Genomic DNA, 20,102 nt, shown 5'->3' on the forward strand with positions numbered 1-20,102 from the left:
TATGTGCACGCACGCACACACGCGTGTGTTGGGAAGAGCAAACAGAAAATTTAAGTTTCACTTTGATTTCTTGGATGGTTAAAGGATACCAGAGAATCTTTACCAATCACTGACTAAGTTTAATTTTTAAAAATTGTATTAGTTTATTACTAAAAATTGAGAAATAAATAAAATGCAGAGTCACAGATATAAAACTAGCATTAGTTTATTTTTTATTAATACTTTTCTGGCATATTTTCACACAGTTGACATCACATCTATATACTTATTTACAAGATATTCTATGCATTTCCCTATCACATACACACATTCACACAAACACACACAAAACAAGAGTCTTGCTTTTATATCCATATTATCATATATCACGTGATATCATATTACATCACATCATATATCATATATCACACTATATTATATCTTATATTAGTTTGTATTTTTTTGAGACAGGGTCGGGTCCTGCTTTTTAGCCAGGCCCCCTAGAACCCATGATTATACATCTCCTTTTCCTGAGCCATGGGATTAATGAGTGTGCCACCATGCCTAGGATATAATTATTTTTAATATCAAAATATTTCTACCATAGTGGAAATATAGTATGGTTAACTGTTCTCTTGTTATGTTGTTGGGAACACACATAAGTCACCTCGCTTTCTCTTTAGGGTTATTTCTGTGAGGTGACATTGCAGGATTAAACAATATAGTTTTTAGTCCTTAGATATATTTTAACCCAGGGTTTGTAGCAAAACAGTATATAAACACATTTCATCTTAAGGCAATACTTAATATTGACCATTTCCTGAAAAAAAGGGAAAAAAAACCTTCTAAGTTTGATAGTAAAACAGTATTTTATGTAATTCTATTTACAATTCTCTGATTATTAGCTATACTTCTTTTGTTCTTCCTTTTCTACCAACTGTGCCCAGTGTCTACATTTTCATCCTTATGAGTGAAATTATTTTATTTTATAAATTCTATTGAAACAATGATTATATTCACTGGGGTGCAGTTTATTAGATATTTATTAGACTGTTTAAGTATTTGTTACACAAATATTCTAAAGACTGTAGTTTATTGACATAAAAAATGAAGCATACATGTTTAGGGATCATCACATACTAACATTAAATACTGTTTCCAAACATCATGATTTGTTTTGTGGTGCAGCTGCTGCAGAAGGCAGTATTATACTTTCAAATCAAATAAGAACACATAATCTTTACATTAAGGACAAAAGGATTATAAAAATACAATTCTGATAAACTCTAGAAGACCATATTGGGATTTCTGAAGAACAAATTCTTATATTTACCTCTTCAAAGAACAGATTATTTTTTTCACCTCTTTATGTGACTCCTTGTCCTATAAAGAAAACACAAATGTCCAATGAAATGCCACACATTTATCTTGGTGCTCTAAGTACTTTGATACTATTTCTGATGTATGTGCATTTCCTGACAGACTATTACAAATAGACTGCAGATTTCTTCAGACTATGCAGGATACATGTCTATGAAAAGGCAGTTAATGTAGGGAGGAGTTTCTCTGTGAAATCTGGAGTGGGATGTTGGAGGGAAAGTCTTCACACAGGCTGACAGACTGCTTTCCCCAATGTTAACATGGTGCCGTCCCCATTTCTAGGCAATGTGAAGTCATAGCCCTAACAGCAGGATTTGAAGTTCCCCGAGATTACCCCCAAAAGCCATATATACATAGCTTACATAGGCAAATATGTCACTTTATCATGTTTCATAAATGTTATACAATGCATTATTGACTTTATCAAGTAGCTTATATTGCAGATAACTCTCCTATGAGTGATTAATGTCATCTGAAAATACTATAGCAATTTAAACTACAGCTTCTCCTTCAGATTAGTACGTCTGTCACTGTAAACCAAAGTGTTAGAATTTCCTTCCCATCTGAGCCTCCTCAGAATGCTCCAGGGTGCTGGACTTGAATGTTATCATCACTAGGCAAACGGTGAGGCTATTGATGACGTCAGTATTTCATTCGGCCATCATTACATACTGCCTCAGACATAGGAATTCGTTTTATTTTCAGTTTGAAAGAATGTTTCTTAGGATCTGTGACTAGCCCCTTAAAGTGAAGAGATGCTCACGTAAGTCATACAAATGTTGTAGTGTACTGTAAAGCTGTCTATACACATTAATTTGGGCTGACAGTCTGAGTAGCAGCTTGATGTGTGACAGGCTTAGAATATTCTGGTAGGAGGCAAAGACACACTCGCGGAGAAGTGTAATTCAAAAAAGAAGTTACAGGTGCCAGAAGGGAGGTGAGGGATGCTGTGGCAGCGCGCAGGCAGGGGAAGAAACTAACGGAGAAGCATCTGCGTTGCAACTCGTGGCGCTGTGAGTTTGGCAGCGAAGAACCTAGTTAGCAAAATCACTAACCGGGTCTATGTGAGACGGAAAAACTTTCAGAGACAGGTGGTTATACATATAAATCATTTTATCCTATGCTCTCAACAGAAAGGAAATTGAATTCCTGACAGTAACCTACACAACTTAGGAAAAAAGTTTAATAACGAAGGCTAGAAAAGATAAGAGAGTTGGACCCCAGTGCTGCTGAGGCCCTCAGACTCACTCTGGCTGTCTGGACTCACCTCTTTGGTAACAATAGGCAGTAATAAGGCCAAGTTACAGAATTTCCATGCATCCTGAGATTCCTCGAGATCAACGTAACACTAGAAATGAAAAAAAAATCCATATTAAAGGTAACCTACGTTTACTGTAAAGCACTCAAAGTGATCTTTAGCGTCCTCTTCCTTACCTTGGCCACAAACATGTAGTTGGACACAGAATAGCCAGGTTGCAATTCTTCAGCCTGAATTAAGAGAAAGCAGACAGGAGGATAACACGGCAATGCTATAACAAGGATGCCGGTCATAACGAAAAAGGACATATTTCCATAAATCAGATACCAGGGGCCACACTGTCACAAGAATTTTGTTTTTTTTCCATGTTTGAATACTTTTACTGGTGTAAGTATCTTTGTGTAACAACAAAGCTTTCAAGGGTGGCCATTAAAGTGGAGTGATGTTTGCATTATGATCATTAAGCTTTCCAAGACAACAAGAAGATTTCATACATAATCATTGATGGGGGAGAGTCTTCTGTTTTGTGTTAATTTCATTGGTTAAATAAAGAAACTGCTTTGGCCCTCTGATAGGACAAAAAATTAGGTAGGTGGAGTAGACAGACAGAATGCTGGGAGAAAGAAGCCGAGTCAGGCAGTCGCCATGATTCTCCCGCCAGACACAGACGCAGGTTAAGATCCTCCCTGGTAAGCCACCAGCTCGTGGTGCTACACAGATTATTAGAAATGGGTTAATCAAAGATGTGAGAATTAGCCAATAAGAGGCTAGAACTAATGGGCCAAGCAGTGTTTAAAAGAATACAGTTTCCATGTAATTATTTCAGGTAAAGCTAGCCGTGTGGCGGGAAGCGACCCGCTGCTGACCCTCCGCTTCTCACAGCAAATCATTGCCTTTATTTTTATTGTGCTACCCTCTCTCCTCTTTTCCTTTGAGAACAAAGACATCTGGCAACACAGTCTCCCTGGGACAGGTCCTGTCCATTCCACAGTCTGTTTAGGAAATGAGAGTAGGGCATGGCTGTTACTCCGTGGCAAGCATTTTCTAACAGACTAAGGCTTGAAAGCTTAGGAACACATGCCACGTGACTTCAATAACATGCGACCATCTATCACAAGCAGCCATTTGAAAGGAAACAGGATCGTTGAAACAGCTGGTTCTACTAGTAAACAGAGTAGGTACTTTCAATGTGCCCGACTCTGTTCTTCTGCCTACAGTTCCTAATCTCTGGGGCCTGAGAATTCCTTTAGAGATGGGGTTCTAGAGAACTCTTCTAAGGACCCAAGTCGGTCTTTGCCACATTTTGCCAAGGTGGCAAGGCATGTGAGCCCTCAACCTGACACCAGTCCCCAGCCTGGAGGGACACAGAACCTAAGGGAAGAGACATACCTAAAGAACTTCAGAGTTCTTACTGCTTCCAGAGTAAGGCAAAGAGACCGGCTGAATGGGAAGTTAATTTAACGGGTGGATACAGTCCATGCTTAGATGTGTACAATACTATATACTTGTTCAAAGTTGTATCAGCAAAGCAATTATACACTTTTAAGTAGGGGAAAAAAACAACTGGTTTGATCTGATGCCTGAAGAACCTCCTCCAGAAGTGTCTGCAACTTAGAAGTGGTTGGTAAGATCTCACATCTCCTGCTATTTGCTCCACCTCAAACATTGTTTCCTGGAGGGAAGAAGGAGGCTCGCAAGACTCAAGAAGCTAAGGAAACTCAGCAGACACATGAAACTCAGGGACCTTAACCAGATTTGAGGAAACCCAGAGAGTTATGAGACTCACAAGACAGGAAACAAGATTGCTCAGTGGAGCAGCCTGAGCTGGAGAGGAGCTCGGGAGGCGGCTTCTGCAGGCTTCACCCACACTGGGATGGTCTTTTCAGTGCAGCTGCCTTGGGTCACCTGTGCCCCATAAACTCTGGCTCATCCAGCTATGCTTGGGCAGAATCAGTTTATTGTCTGTGTCCTGCCTGGTCCCAGTGAACATTTGTTCGCATCTCCCCAGAAAAGTCACACAACAGAATATTATTATACTGGTTATATTATATATTATATAATATAATTATATGTATAATTATATAATATAATTGGTATATTATATTATACTAATATTATATTTAATATTATACTGGTTCCGTGTCAAACTCATGAGGAATGCTGGGAGCAAGTCCAATAATAATTTGCTCTCAGATTTGGTAGTAAGGGTTACTCTACCTACAGGTTTATTTAGGCTACCGAATTTCTTTTAAAAAGTAGTTTGTCAGCAGTGTGTGGTGGCACACACCTTTAATCCCAGCACTCAGGAACTCTTGAGTTTTAAGACAGCCTGATCTATGGAGTGAGTTCCAGGACAGTCAGGGTTACACAGAGAAACCCTGTCTCAAAAAACCAACCAACCAATAAACCAGCCAACAAAGAAAACAAAACAAAAAGTTAGTGTGACATTCCTAGGAACCAAGAGCATAATTTCCGATCCCAGAAGTTTATATTTGAAGCATCACTCAAATCTTGAGGGACTTAAAGGCAACACTGTCAAGGCTACAATTCAACCTGCGGCTTCGATGAGAGCTCTACTCATGGCGAGAACTATTTCCTTGCTAACAGGACAGCCGACACTGATGTGGATGAGGTGTCACGACACGGAAAGAACAGACAAACACACCTTAAGGAAGTTATGCAAAGCCTCATGAACCGTCGCAGATGGTATTTCCCCAAACAGAGTAGATGCCATTTTTTTCTCAATCCAGCTGAGTTTTGAGACCTACACATACAAAGGAACACCATGTTTAGGAAGCTAGTCACCTTTGAATGATCATCTCTCCCCAGTTACATGAGTATGCATATATGTATCTAATGCATGTTAATAAACACACTCATAACTCATATATCACAGTGTGTGGTAGTGACAGAACCTACTTCATGCTATCAACTAGCCTCCTGCGTCAGGCACTTTCTTAGAGATGGATATGAAATCACGATTCTCAGTTTAGGGTGTGTAGAGGGCTAAGAATCCTTCCTTACTACTCAGAGCCCTGAAAGGCTACTGGCAGATGCTCCAGTAGATGCCCCCATACCCATGCACACACTTAGTGGGTTACAGACAAAGAGTAATTGAAGTTGGGAGGGAAGAGTGTCGGGGAGAAAACGGGAGGTGGAGAGAAAGGGACAGGATGAACAAAACAATGTGCATGTATGGAGTGCTCGGACAATAAAAATGTAATCAAAATCAATTTCATATTGTTATTTATTTTTTCATTTCCCCCAAATATGAATATTGGGCATGTATTTCAGAAATGCTCCTTAAAGGCATTGATAAAGCTCTTGGTTCTCTCAGTGACATCAAACATCTTCTCAACCTATTTTTTAAAATTTCTAGGTAGTCATCTTCTGATAAAAAGAAATACAGACCCATGGACCTAGGAACGTAGTCCCGAGGCAGAGCACTTACCCAGCACGCACGTGGCTGTGGGTTCAATCCCTAGCACTGACAAACCTATGTGCATTTCTACATAATTTTATCCACATTTCTACACAAATTTATTCACAACTTATTCTACACAATTTTATTTATTTATTTGCTTAAGCTTGTTATTCTAAGCTTCGTAAAAAGTATATCACATTATTTATTTCCTTTCGTGATTTTTTTTCACCTAACATTGCTTTTATCAGATTGCTGAGTATAGGTGAAGTTCAATCATTTCAATAAATTATTAGATATGGAATTTAATATTATTATGTGCTTTGCATATGAATAGTTTTTGTATTATTGATTTATACATTATCAAAAAAAAAACAGGTTGGAGGAAGATGGCTTGCTATACAAACATAAGGACTTGTGTCCAGTGATCAGCACCCAAGTAAAGGGCATGGGGTAGGACATTTAACTGTAAGCCAGCATTGGGGTAAGGAGTGAGATGGACAGACAGGTCTCTGACCCTTGTCGGCCAGCCAATCTTGTAGAACTGGTGAGCTCGATTCAGAGGGAGACAGGAGCATGTGAAGTCTGCCAGCATTTTGTCAATTTGCAAATGAGATGGACAGACAGGTCTCTGACCCTTGTCGGCCAGCCAATCTTGTAGAACTGGTGAGCTTGATTCAGAGGGAGACAGGAGCATGTGAAGTCTGCCAGCATTTTGTCAATTTGCAAATATATGTGCATTTGCATAATTTAGTCAATTTTTATTTTATGTTTTCGAGGCTGGTTTTAGAAAGCATAATAACTTACAAATTCTTTCATGGTTAATACATCTTGTTATTTGTGCAGAGTAGCCTCTGTAGCTATAGAAGTAACTGTGCCTTAAAATAGATGAGATACAATAAGAAATATCAAGCATAAAATTCACACGTGGTCTTCAATAAAAGAGAGCCTTCTTCACCATCCTCTTTCAGCCTTCATGAAAAGGTTCCTGCTTTTTTATGTGCAGTCTAATTTCCTTACTTATGAATTGTATCTTCAAGTCCTACACCTTCTTCATGCACTTTTTTGGATACACTTTTACATTTTGTAACTCTCCTGCAAGCTAACAGTGTTATTTAAGACACTAGGTCCTAGGTTGACCAGTTGCCCTTAGTCAAGCTATTTCGATATCTCATACCCCATCAAGTTAAGTTCTTTGAAGGGACCCTGGCCTGTGTCATGCTTGGAGATAACTTCTGGGACTGTAGATTAGTGATAAATGTGGAAGGTAGTCCTGAGTTTGATCCCTAGCACTACAAAAAAAAAAAAAGTATTTATCTTCTTTCTACAGAACCATGTGCAGAATACTTGCATGTGTGTGGTAGCTGATCTCAACCTGAGACAGCCCAATGTATGACTTCTGAAATTCCATGGAAAGATAAGAAAAAAATGTACACACAAACACACACATACCCCTAGATATAACACATAAAATGTAAGCTTATAAAAGATAAAATATATACATTATAATTTAAAATCGATATTCGATTTAAAAACATACAAGTCATACATTAAAAACTATTTTTACAATGCTATCTAGTGTGCAATAGGTAAAACCAGAAAAGAATAAGTAAGTCACTGAAAATGCACTAAATAGCCACATTGTCTTCAAGAGCTCTAAGCAAAGGCTTAACTCACAGTGTAACAGTATCTTCCCTTGAGGTAGTACAGGAAGGGCTCTTCCGGTAAGAGCTGGATGGCTTTTTCCAGATGCTCCTGGAAACAATCACAGCCAGGTCAGCTCCCGCTTTCAGATACGGCTGAGAGGAGCAGCGCCCAGCCTAAGGAACCCAGCGTGGCCCGACAGTGTCTCAGCCACTTCCCCATTCCTGACCACTCACACAACTAAACCTCGGCAATAATTCCAAACTGAGATCCCTGCACCTGGAACCAAAGCAGCGCCTGTGCCTTAGGCACACCATGCTTAATCCCAAACCCAGCGCCACAGTGAAACCAGAATGCACCCAAGTCAAATGTTTTTTGGTCCAGACTTTCCCAATGAAGACCACCGACCCGAGCCCAGAAGCGAGTTTATTGGAACAAGATGGCATAAGGCAGAATTTAACTTAAGAGAAACAGCAGCACTGGAGAGGCCATGGATGGCTTCGCTCGGCGCTGTCGGAGCAAGTACAGGGCACTGGGGCACAGGGAAGAGCCATTTTCTCCTACCACAATTACCCAGTCAGAGAGATTAGTTATTGGGTCACAAAACGAACAGCAAACAGAACATGGTATGTCGGCAAGTTGCTTATTTTGTTCCCGTATCATGGTGATTTTAAGCTTTATATCAGACCTATATCCCCCACCCCTGTCCCTGAGGTCATTGACTGCCTAATGTGTCATCTGTTATGATGCCAGTGAGTTCATGGCCAAAATAAGCCAACACTAATCTACTATGTGGTTCTTGTACTATCTTGGATAATACTTAGCCACCAAATGGTTTGATTCTTTTTATTACAGTATTAACCACTTCATTTTCTGCTGTTTAAACACGAAACTAAATCCCTGGAGTTTAACATGCCGAGTAATCTCACGTCAGTTAGTAAAATGAAACATTTTGAACACCAAGAAATACCTTGAATAGATGTCCACAGTTAATCTTGTTTTGCAATCCCTCAAACTCAGACACATAACCACATAGAATTGCATACCTGAAAAGGAAAAAAAAAACAGTGTCTGCCATGTAAAATTTGAAAAAAAATGCTATTATCCTATAACACTTATACTATGCCTCTAAAGCACTTGTCAATGTTTTACAGAAGCAATAATATAGATGCAAGGGCTCTATAAGTAGATATTTGACATTAATATGAAGCCACTTCTTCAGGCATAATTGGGCACAGGAATGTTGTCTATGCCATACACATGTGGTGAGGGCAAGTGAGTCATCCAAAGTGATGTGATTTGAACAATGCCTGGCAAGAAGGCGGTTTTAGCCAGTGCCAGAGGCCATCATCAGTGACAGCATCAGACAAAGTCATCATCAGACAAAGCTCTCTCTCAATCCAATCATGTACTAAACTGGGCAACAATGTGTTAACAGATTTATAAATCTTAAGACATATTAAAACCAATCTTTAAAGATGAGTGCCTCTTTAAAACTTTCCCGACCTCCTTAAATGTCACTGAAAATAAAACGACTATCCCGATTAAAACCAAATAAAACTAAAGATAATCTTACAGGATGCTTTGAAAAAAAATTCCATTTCTCCCAGTTCGAAACAGTGTATTGGTACAAAGTGTATCCTGGGGATGTTCCCCACTGGCAATACGAAATTAATAGCAGTGGTTATTTGACTATAGGTCGGATGCAACGCTTGTTCCGCAACTTGCATGTTTACTTTAGAAACTGGCGATACATTGTTCTTCACACCTGTTTCTGTCTGTGCAAGTCTTCGGAGGATTTCAGAATGCTGCTGCCTGAGGCAAAACACACATGTTGAACTATTTTAGGATTATGTGATTGTTATTGCACTGCATTGTTAAACTGACTGAGATCAGGAATGTGGTTTTGTAGGCTATCTCAATCATTTCTCTGAATAAGCAAAATTTCTAAGTACAAAAATGAAGCGAGCGATTTCTCAATTTGGAACAGGATGACCATTCCGGGAAACAAAGGATGACAGAAGTCAACCAAGCATGCACAGCCAAGAGAATGACCTCTTTCAGCTGTGACACTGTTCTCCGTACAGCCAATGGAATCCACGACAGTAGAGGCAGGAGGAACAATCAATCCAGCCTACTACACATGACGTGGGGATGGAGACACATGACCGCTCACACATTTTAAACGAGACTTCACTTTGTTCCTCTGCACCTGAGGTTGGATATAAGAACAGTGCTGTTCCATAGCACCCTTGGCCTCCTCTGTGGAATCTGTACCCTTTGCCTGCAGGCCCCGTGGTCACTGTTGCTCCCGGGTTTCTGCCCCAAGCCTTCTTCAAGGCCAGGAGTGGTGCTCCTCAGCTCTTTCCCATCCTCCAACACTGGTGCGAGTCTTTTGTTTCTCCATAAAAAAATATATACATGAGATCCCAAAATAAGTCGATGGGATTTTTGGCTGGTGGTGTGTTGAATCTCAGGGCCACTGTGGGAAACTGACATCTTGACAATGCTGGGCTGTGTATTCACGGCATGAGCTAGCTCTCTGCATTTTTTACCGGAATTTCTGAGCGTTTCTCATATATTTTGTATGTTAAAAAAACCGAAGTATTTAAATTTGGGGGCATGCTATGCAAACAGCAATGTGTTTTCATTTTAAATTTTAATTGCTAATTTCTAGTCTCTATGAAAGTCACAGGGTTTTGCACATCAGTTTTGTAACCTACAACTTTGCTTTGAGGACTAAATTCTAAGAGTAAAGGGTATCTCATCTTCAGTCTGTATCTGTCGCATCCTTCTATGCCTGAGCTGGAGGTCTCCACTCACGCGGCAGGAAAGCAACTTTCCGACATTAGGCATGACATTAACTGCAGCCGGTCTGGGGTCTGTTCTTTGCCAAGCTGAGGAAGTTTCCGTTCTCCTGGTTTTCTGAGAGGTTTTGGTTGTTTTACTTTCCACGAAGAAAAGCTGTCTGTCTAGCGTGTTTCTCTGCATCTATTACTGTCCGCACATGCTTTCTTCTTCTTCTTCTTCCCTTTGGTCATTTGCTAACTGCGCCGAATCAGCTTCCCAAAAGCCCAGGAAAGAATCCACATGGCTACTGTGTGTTTTTTCCGTACACTGTGGGGGATTCAGTTGTGTGTTCTTTCGGTACACCGTGGGGATTCAGTTTGCTGATGCTTTTTAAAACTATTTCTATACCTACACTCATGAGATGCTGGCCTGCAGCTTTCTTGTAATATTTCCATCTTGTTTTAGAAATGCTATAGGGCTGGGAAAAAGAAGGGAATTCTGGAAGAACTTGGAGAAAGCTGCTGTGTTTTCCCCCTTAAATATGTGATAGAATTTACCAGTGGATCCTAGTATTTCATCCTCCTCCTCCTCGTTATTATTATATTATTATCATTATTACTATTACTATTATTTGGTCTTTTGAGACAGGGTTTCTCTGTGCAACAGCCCTGGCTGTCCTGGAACTCACTTATATGGATCAGGCTGGCCTTGAACTCACAGAGATCCACTTGCCTCTGCCTCCTGAGTACTGGGATTAAAGGCGTGCACCGCCACACCTGGCTCTACTTAATTTTTAATAAATAAAGGTCTGGGTTGATTATTTATTCATATGTTCTTTTGAAATGCGCTCTAAAGTTCTGCTGTATCATTGCCAAAGACTTCTTGGAGTGATTTCAACCCTAGAATTCTATGTAACTACCTCTGTTTTGGTTATGAGTATTACAGTTTTTCAGCTTATTTGGACTCCAAACCTCGGGTTACTTTCTATTCATTATACTTTCCTTTCGGAATGACTTTAAATGTACGAAAACTTTGCATATGGCATAGGCAGCAGCATATCCCACAGTTAGCTTCCCCATTATAGCATATTCTATTACTATAATACAGTATTGTTCTAGTACAGTATTATTATAGTGCAGTATGGGTACTGAAAAACAACTATTACAATGAATCTATATTAATATACTACTTGTTACTAGTTAAGTTAGTTAATATAGTTACTAGTTAAGTTTTATATTTTATTCAACTTTCTGTTTTCCCCTAATGTTTTCCAGGATTTTGGACACTTTAATTCACATATTATTAGGGATATTTTTAAACATGGTAAAACTTTTTGAATTATTATTGTCATCTTTCATAAACCCAGCACCCCCTTACTTTGTTTTCTATAATTTTATAAAAATACCTTCTATATTTTCTGAAAAATCAGCACTACTTATGCAGTCTCTGGGTTTTTAATCTGCTCTTATTGCAATTCTTTCCAAGTTACTTGAGTGAAGAGAAAAGACAAAGAAAGTTCATGAGTTATAGACATTGTAGTAAGTGTTCTTTCCCTTTCAAATAATATGTCCCTAGAGACTTAGAATATTATATTATTTGTCTTATTCTGTGTCATAAACTCCAAGGTCACTTGCTTACTTTCTCCTAAAATATCATTACTTCATTTCTTCTAATCAACTTTAGCTTTGTGTATGCTATTTTTGTAGTATTCATTTTAAAATGTAATTTAATATTTGATTTCTCAAACTCAGTCTGATGGGAATGCTGAAGAAAGTTTACACTGCGGTGAATTACCTCCATCTAGAGGTTCTTTGAAGTAGTGCTGCTTTCAGGAGACTTCTGATTTTATAGATGTGAGTATTTGCACTGGTATTGAATATACCCTTAATGGGTGACACCTATATTATTTCAACAATTAAAATAACTCCACTCATTTCTTGCACTATTTGTGATTCAAAAGTAGCACTTTGTACAGCCTCCTGCAATAAAAGGATGACTGAAAATATGAGGGTATAATATCTTAAGTTTTGTTCTGCTTTCCTACATATAGTTTGGCCTTGCTTACCGATCGACAGACACACAGACACACACACACACGCACACACGTATGGGGCTTTGCTTCTATTTAGAAAATGGAAACAGACCTTCCTTCCTGTACACAAATGCTATAAGGTGTGTAAGCTCACAAACTGTGGAGCACGCTCATATGGAAGATACAGTTAGACCTACAGCCAAACCTATTTGGCCAACATACTGCAAATACACTTTATTATTTCAATTCCAGAGTATTTTAGGTTGATATGATAAAGACAATAGGATCCTATAGAATGTTTAGGTAGCCTTAAAATTACAGCAGAGAAACTCTTTCCAGCTGATTTATGACCTCAGCTCTCCAATAACAGCTATTTTGTTGGTTTTAGGCTTCAGATCCCAGTTTACTATTCATATTGACTGAATGAGAAAAAGAATATGAAGAATAAAAATAATTTTATTAATATCTTAATGTACCGTGAAAGACTCCAGAAGAATAAAGGGTTTTTTCCTCAACATTGAGAGAAGCAGCTATGTAATCAGTTTATCTAAATACCACCCATTCTCTCACAGGGCAAAGTTTAAGATTTTCTTTTGCCACTGCCTTAAATTTTACAATTTGGTTGAATGAAGGCTTTTCTACTGAGTAGATAGAACACACTTTAAGAGTTATGGTTAAATTGGAATTCAAACTTATTAAATTTTTACCAACTAAATTGATTTTAACATTTTTAAAGTTAAAAATTAATACCAAATTTAAAAACACCACGTGAAACATAATTGGTTCACTCCTTTGTGATGGTAAAACTTAATCTGGGAATTAAGTCCCATTGTCATAAACAAGGTATTTAATTTACAACAACAACAAAAAGAATGAAAGAGAGGGTGAAGGGGATCAAGGGAAGCCAGAGCACAGGTGCTTTTGGGGTCCCTGAAGAAGACTCGTTATTGTTTCTGTGTGAAAGCTGAAAACTTACACAGATGAAAGTCCTCACTGAAGACAAGGTACATCTCTAATATGATTCTTCATGGGTTCAGAGGAATGTTGGGTTGTGGAATAGTCTTTCTCTACACTGTGAAGATGTGTCACTCTGATTGGTTAATAAAAAGCTGAACAGCCAATAGCTAGGCAGGATTCTGGGAAGAAGGCATAGATGCCAGGAGATGCAGAGAAGCAAGATGGACAAGATGGAGAGGAGGTAACAAAGCCACAAAGCAGAAAGGAAATCAATAGAAATCGGTTAATTTAAGTTATAAGAGCTAGTTAGAAACAAGCCTAAGCTATCGGCTGAGTTTTCATAATTAATAAATCTCCTTGTCATTACTGGGGACCAGACGGTCTCGGTGAAAAATCTGACTACAGTGTTGGGTAGAGGGAAGAGCAGCGGAAGATGAGGAGGAAGGGAGAGAGGAAGTGAAAGAAGGAGTACGGGAGGGAGGGAGGGAGAAGGAGAGAAACAGTGAAGGATGAAACAAGACGGCCTTTTCTACAGATCCGGCTAACCAGGTCCCAGATACCCAGTTTCCACGAGAGAAAAGAGCTTGCTCAGTACAAACAAAGCCATCACAGTACTCCTCAGAGTGAAGGAGCAGAGCCCTTTAACACACAGCTAATCTAGAAGCATACATCTATACTATGGCGATTAGATGACCTAGACAAACTAACTAGAGCTATAAACCAAGACTCTTACACACTACAGTGATCTTTTAAGTCCGCAGCGGAAAGTTAACTTCACGGTCATCCCTTTTCCAGGTTAGACAGAAGCACCAAGAGAAAGAGCAGCGTTCACTTTCTGTTCCAAGGGCACGCTGGGAAGCGAGTTACACGTTTCAGCTCCTAAAATTTATTCCTTAGTTTGGGGTGTGTTTCTTAGATTTTGGAGTACATAAAAACTGCTGGATTTTGTTCAGGAAGGTTAAGCGAGTGTTTGTGAATGGGGCGCCCCCTGCTGACCACCGAATAAATAGACCGCTCTGCTTCTGGTTTGTCTGGTGAGCAGCTCTTTAGGGGTAGGTAACAGGAACAGGGAAGAGGTAGATGTTTTGAAACAGATTTTGCCTAATGATGCCCCTAAAGACACAAAATAACCCCAGAGCGGGCATATTTCTGAAAACCTGCACTGTACAAAGGATCATAAGTTGACTTTTCACTGTAGAGCCTTAATGTCTGGGGAAACAGTATGAACAGCCCATGAGAAGAAAAGCAAAGCCAGCCTGCGCAGCAGTAACTAAGGATGTAAAACTGCCACAACAGCAAAAGGAAGGCTAGTTTAAAACAATAAGCTGCCTTTAGTTTTCCTTCCTATTTTTCACTACACAAGGGGCCACCACCCCCAAAACAGAAGCAAAATAAAAACCCCAAACAAACAAACAAAACCTGAAACATTTTTCCTCTTTTGTTCCAAAGATGCCCATCCTCTGTCTACCAAACTCGTCACATTTCTTTGTGCCGTCGTATGCACAGACTGGATTTTCCTGACCTGGGAATTCTGTTTCCCATAGCTTACCAGGTTAGAGAAAGCAACCTCTACGCTTTGATTCGGTGGAGCAGTTGTTCCGCATTTTGTTCGGACACAGGATGTAACTTTAGTCTATGTTTTCAGAAAACCTGGTGTATTTTATCGGACTTAATTATAGTTTACCTTCAAAGGCATGAGACTTGTCAGATCCTCATGAGATACATTTAAAACCTATCTAATGGGAAATATGTGAGAATAACCATAATAACAATTGCTGCACTATCGCTATCTTCGTCTGGGTGGTGAGCGTGGCAGTCATAATCTCCCAAACTCCCCAGAGTGTCGCGAGAGGTCCCCACGTTGTTAAGGCACAGGGATCCTGCGTGCTTACCACAGATGGCAGTGACCATTCATGGGCGCTCTCGTGATAGCTCTTTCTCCCAATGTTTTCCCTGGAAGACGAAGAGAGAAGTTACTGTCCTTGCAGGATTTGAGGGGAGGTGGAGTCTTCAGCGGAGTCATGACTCCTTCATAGGGTCCTGAGGTGGGGGAACTTGCTGGAAGAGGGCATTCACCAGCTGAGTCAATGCTTTACTCCGGAGTCAGTCCTGATGATCTGTCTTTACTGGCTGCCCAGGATTTTGTTGTGCGCTCAAATTTGAGACCCACTGGATTAACTGACTTAGGCAAGGCCAAGGAAAGTTTCTTATTCATTACTTAAAGTAAAACACATTGCTTTCGTGTAATCAATTGAAACGACAATTGCCGAGTGCTCATTAGTTGTCATGTCGTGTGACCATCTGGGAATAAAACGTCAATTAGAGATGGCCTTTGCCTTCCAGGGCTCGCAAGGGCTCGTAACCTTCAGTATACAGCAAGTACACAGACAAGCAACTTGGTTGAAGAGTAAGGCCAGCGTCAAAGGACAGTAGGGAGTGTGTGAAGGGGTCGGGAAGGCCCACGGAACTCGGCCTGCTCATTCACAACGGGAATTGGTCTAGGGAATAAATGATGCCCTTAAAATACTATGCTCAGTTTAGAACTGCTTTTAGCCATGTGAGGGCTATTTTTCACAGAGGTTCGCTAATGGCTTGACGGTATTCTGAGACTCTCAAAGAGACTCTCTGTGCCTCTTTTTTCCCTGCCCCCCACCCCTCTGTGCCCTGAAGACACTATCCAGGGACTACAAAAGCCATGCTACAAAAGTGGCATGGTAATCTTAAATAGGGATCGTCTAAAATAAGTAATGTATTATTTGCTCAAGGTGCATGTTATAGTTTATCCATTAAGGGATATATCTTGTGTGGAAATCAACCTGGGATGGAGAAAGTTTTAAATTTTAGTAATAACTGGTATTTCCTTTGGACAAACACCAAAGGGGTCAGGTATTTTTAAATATGCTCCCTTTCCCCAGGTAGAAACATATATATATATATATATATATATATATATATATATATATATATATGCGTATCATACTGTTGCTTAGAGCAGTATGGAACTCACTATGTATCCCAGGCTGACTCTGAACTTATGGCTATCCTCCTGCCTCAGCCCATCCAGTACTGGGATTACAGGCATGAGTTATCACATCTAGCTAAAAATGTGCTCTTTAATGTGAAAAGCAAACTAAACTGAGTATGGTGGCTGGTGCAGACCCGCAGTTCTGGCACCTGAAGTCTGAGGCAGGAGGATTGTGAGTTCAGCCAGCTTGCACTGTATAGCAAGACTTTCTCAAAACAGAAACTCAGATCTGAATCAATACTTCAGCTATTGAAAACTTTCGGTGCACCGCCACAGGCTAGGTAGGGTTGAACCCACTACTCTGAGGATAACAGAGGAAGTCGGGTAGCATCCAGGCTGGCTGTAGCATCTCCTCTTCTCCCCCAAGAGCAGCTCCTTCCCTTACAGAATAGGATTTACACCTATCGTTGAAGTGCTATAGCAATGTCCCCTTAAGAATGAGAACACTAGTTTACTTGGAATACGCGTGAACAGTCAACCACACTTGGAAAACATATTGCACAATGGCACACTGAGTTTTATAAAGGAGTTCCAGACGACACCACACACAAGCTGATGAGGGAAAACACTTCAGCACCTCTCCTCAAACTGAACCCAACATTCCGCAAGAGCCAGCTGAATCCTTGCCCTTAGCCCCGGTGTACGCGATCTTGACCTTACTAAGTGTACATTCCTTATACACTGAATCATGATGGCCATTTACCAGTCCTTTTCTATACACTAAGTTCTCAAGTGTGGCACTATCATACACGCATCTGTCCCTTCTTGGGTTCCTTTTCACCCCCCTCCATACTTTAACACTGTTCCCAATAACATTTTGAATTAACTTCTTAAATGTACAAATAAAAGTGATTCTTTCTGCTTTACTTCAATAACTGAATAAATCCCTTCTGTGTGAGCGAGAGCGATGCTCTCATTGCTGCGATACTGTACATTTTCTTCTTAAAGATAAACCTCATTTCAACCCTATGCACTACTGGCTTTACTCCTGGATTTCCTGCATCCTGTTTCCCATGTTGCCATCTCATAGGTTAACTCCTGCTCTAGTGTCATTCTGTTGCTGTGACAAACACCATGACCAAAAGCAGCTTAGGGGAGGAGATGGTCTATCAGCTCACAGATAGATCGGAGACCGCCACGGAGGAAAGTCAGGGCAGGAACTCAAGCAGGGACTCAGCCCCAGGCCTGCTGGCTGTTCCACACAGCATTGCTCTTCACCAAGGAACTCACAGCCACGAAGGCACAGCAGAAACCGAGGAGGAATGCTGCTTGATGTCTCGCTTGCAGGTCCCTGCATAGCTGGCTTTCTTGTTCGGTCCAGGACTACACGTCCGGGGAGTGGTTACTGCCTACAGTGGGCTGGGCCCTCCGGCAGCAGTTATCAATCAAGACAACCCTCCACAGACATGACCACAAACTAGTCTGATCTAGGATGCCCCTCAACCGAGATTCCCTTCTCAGGCAACTCTAAACTGTGTCAAGTTGACAGTTAAGGCTAAGACAACTCACTCGAGCTCCCATTGAATTTGAAAACAGATGAAAATGATCGTACCTATGGGAACTGGTTACCTCCCTAAGTGATCCGCTAGCTCCTGCTAGCGACTTTTGCTATACACTCTGAACTCACTACACTCTTCTAAAACAACAGCCCATCTCTGCTAGTCTCTTTATCTATGGTTATTTGAACAAACTGCCTTCCCAGCAAAGTCAGAGGCCCCCCTCAGTCTATTCTGAGACCCCTTCTATTTTGTGCCCCTAGTCTCATCAGCAAGCAGAACATCCAAGAGAAGGAGGTGTTAAGAAAAATGTATTACTGCTGATGAATGTCAAACAGTTTTTACATCAATATACTTTATTCCCCCAGCCCCCCACAGATATGAGTAGAAATCCTTCTAGACTCTGGTTGAAAATTTCTTTTCTCTGAAATTAATCTCTTCTAGAACTCCACCACGTATATTTCCTGCCAACTGGATCGCTATAGAACACTGACCCCCGGAAGGTGGAGGATAAATATGAACAGGACAGGAGGGGAAATCTCTCATCTTCCTCCAGTGAGGCGGAAACTAAAGTGCAGAGATGGAAATCTTCCAGAGGAAGAAAGACCAACACAGATTCTGGTGATGCATCCTTCATGGAAATAAAAACGGCAGAACTAGACTTGGAGGGGTTCTCGCTTGCTATTTCTTTCTCATACTATCATAGAAAAGCCAGCAAAAGAGAAGCTTTGGAACAGAAGGAGAGTAAAAACCAGTCATGACATCAACTATTCTGCAGCTCAGAGAGATGGGAGCTCAGGGGCTTCCGTGAGAAAGCATTCTGACGCCCAGTGAGACATCAGCACAGCCACCAACAGCAACCGTTTGACGTTCTCCTTGGTTTTTACCATGGCTTGCTATTGTGGAAAATTTCAAATATATGCAAAAACGTACACGTGGCAACATCATGGTTGCTATACGCTTGTCTTAGCTAGTCATCATATCAAGGCTGCCTTTGTTTCATGCAGACACACTGTGGAAATTCCTGACATGAGAGGTTATTTCTGTGTTCCTAGACCTGCATGCTACAGGAAGTGAGTTGTGAGTGTAACTGTGAGCGGCCACAGCTAGAGACCATGGTCCTCCAGACCAGCACAGGTGTTTTAGCTTCCTGTGACATCATAACCTTTAAAAACTGAGGTTGGAGTTTTTCAGTTCCCTGCTCTAAATTATTAGCTCAATTATCTTAAAGGGACATAAATTTTAGTCCAGGAAGGCCATTTTGTTCTGAGACTGTGTACAGCTTTTGGTCACCAGAATATTTTGAAATAAATTGAGTCTTTAACTAAAATGATTTCACTTGAATTAAAATCTACTAATGATTTATTGTGGAAAACAACGCCATCTGAGAACAACCAGTCTTGACAAATGACTTACCGATATTAGCATAATGTTTCTTTTCTTGTGTATTGGTAGATAGTTTATACATGTCTCCATAGGCACGGGCAAGCCGCCACAGAAACTCTATTTCCTCACTAAACTGGAAAGACAGAACCACACTCTAGATTAATACACTTATTTGTCCAGACTGACGTAACTGCTTTCATCGTACCTTAAAAGATTTAGGCAGGTAAAATGGTATTTATAGATGACTGAATTTATACATACTCATATTTAACATTTAAACGCAAATGTTATGGCTAAGAAATATGACCAGATATAGTGTTACATTTGGATCATAAATCAATTAATATTAAACAGAAACTAGACCCAGCTGTGCAGTGGATGGAACCGACACAGTCTCCCTGGACCAGGGCGCCCACTTTCTCAGTATTCTTTGTGAGTTATCTACTGCAGTGTAATGAATAGGCTACTGAGCACTGTAGGTAGTATTTGTAAACTGAACTGCAGATACTTAAAAAACACATTACAATTTTTACTTAACTAATTATGATTGGAGATTTTAAAAAAAAAATTTAAAGCTTTTATTGACGATAAGTGTTGCAGATCCTTACGGAGGATAGACTGGTCTTTTGGTATGCTTATACATTATGTGTTAATCAGTTAGGTTTTACACAGTGTGTTGGAGTTGCTAAACCCTCATACCCAGGTTAGGCTTATCTTGTTCATGGGCAAAAAAG

At 40.3% G+C, this 20,102-nt stretch overlaps 1 protein-coding gene across 2 annotated transcripts in view; it reads right to left on the reverse strand.

Annotated features, from left to right (window-relative positions):
- Positions 1–234: 234 nt before the first annotated feature.
- Positions 235–20,102, reverse strand: part of Rmdn2 (regulator of microtubule dynamics 2) — a 58,333-nt gene continuing 38,465 nt past the window's right edge. Inside the window, exons 4-12 of one of the 2 annotated variants that reach the window (XM_057770961.1) lie at positions 19,399–19,501; positions 15,354–15,414; positions 8,653–8,728; positions 7,716–7,793; positions 5,283–5,381; positions 2,794–2,847; positions 2,627–2,707; positions 1,313–1,362; positions 235–799 (exon numbers count right to left, since the gene is read on the reverse strand). In XM_057770961.1, coding sequence (XP_057626944.1) covers positions 766–799; positions 1,313–1,362; positions 2,627–2,707; positions 2,794–2,847; positions 5,283–5,381; positions 7,716–7,793; positions 8,653–8,728; positions 15,354–15,414; positions 19,399–19,501 — 636 coding nt within the window. In that variant the 3' untranslated portion in view covers positions 235–765. Of the gene's footprint in view, positions 1,363–2,626; positions 2,708–2,793; positions 2,848–5,282; positions 5,382–7,715; positions 7,794–8,652; positions 8,729–15,353; positions 15,415–19,398; positions 19,502–20,102 lie in introns of both variants that reach the window. The other variant, XM_057770952.1, reaches the window with a different exon arrangement.

This window comes from Chionomys nivalis, chromosome 1 (genome assembly GCF_950005125.1).
Source record: "Chionomys nivalis chromosome 1, mChiNiv1.1, whole genome shotgun sequence".
NCBI lineage: Eukaryota > Metazoa > Chordata > Mammalia > Rodentia > Cricetidae > Chionomys > Chionomys nivalis.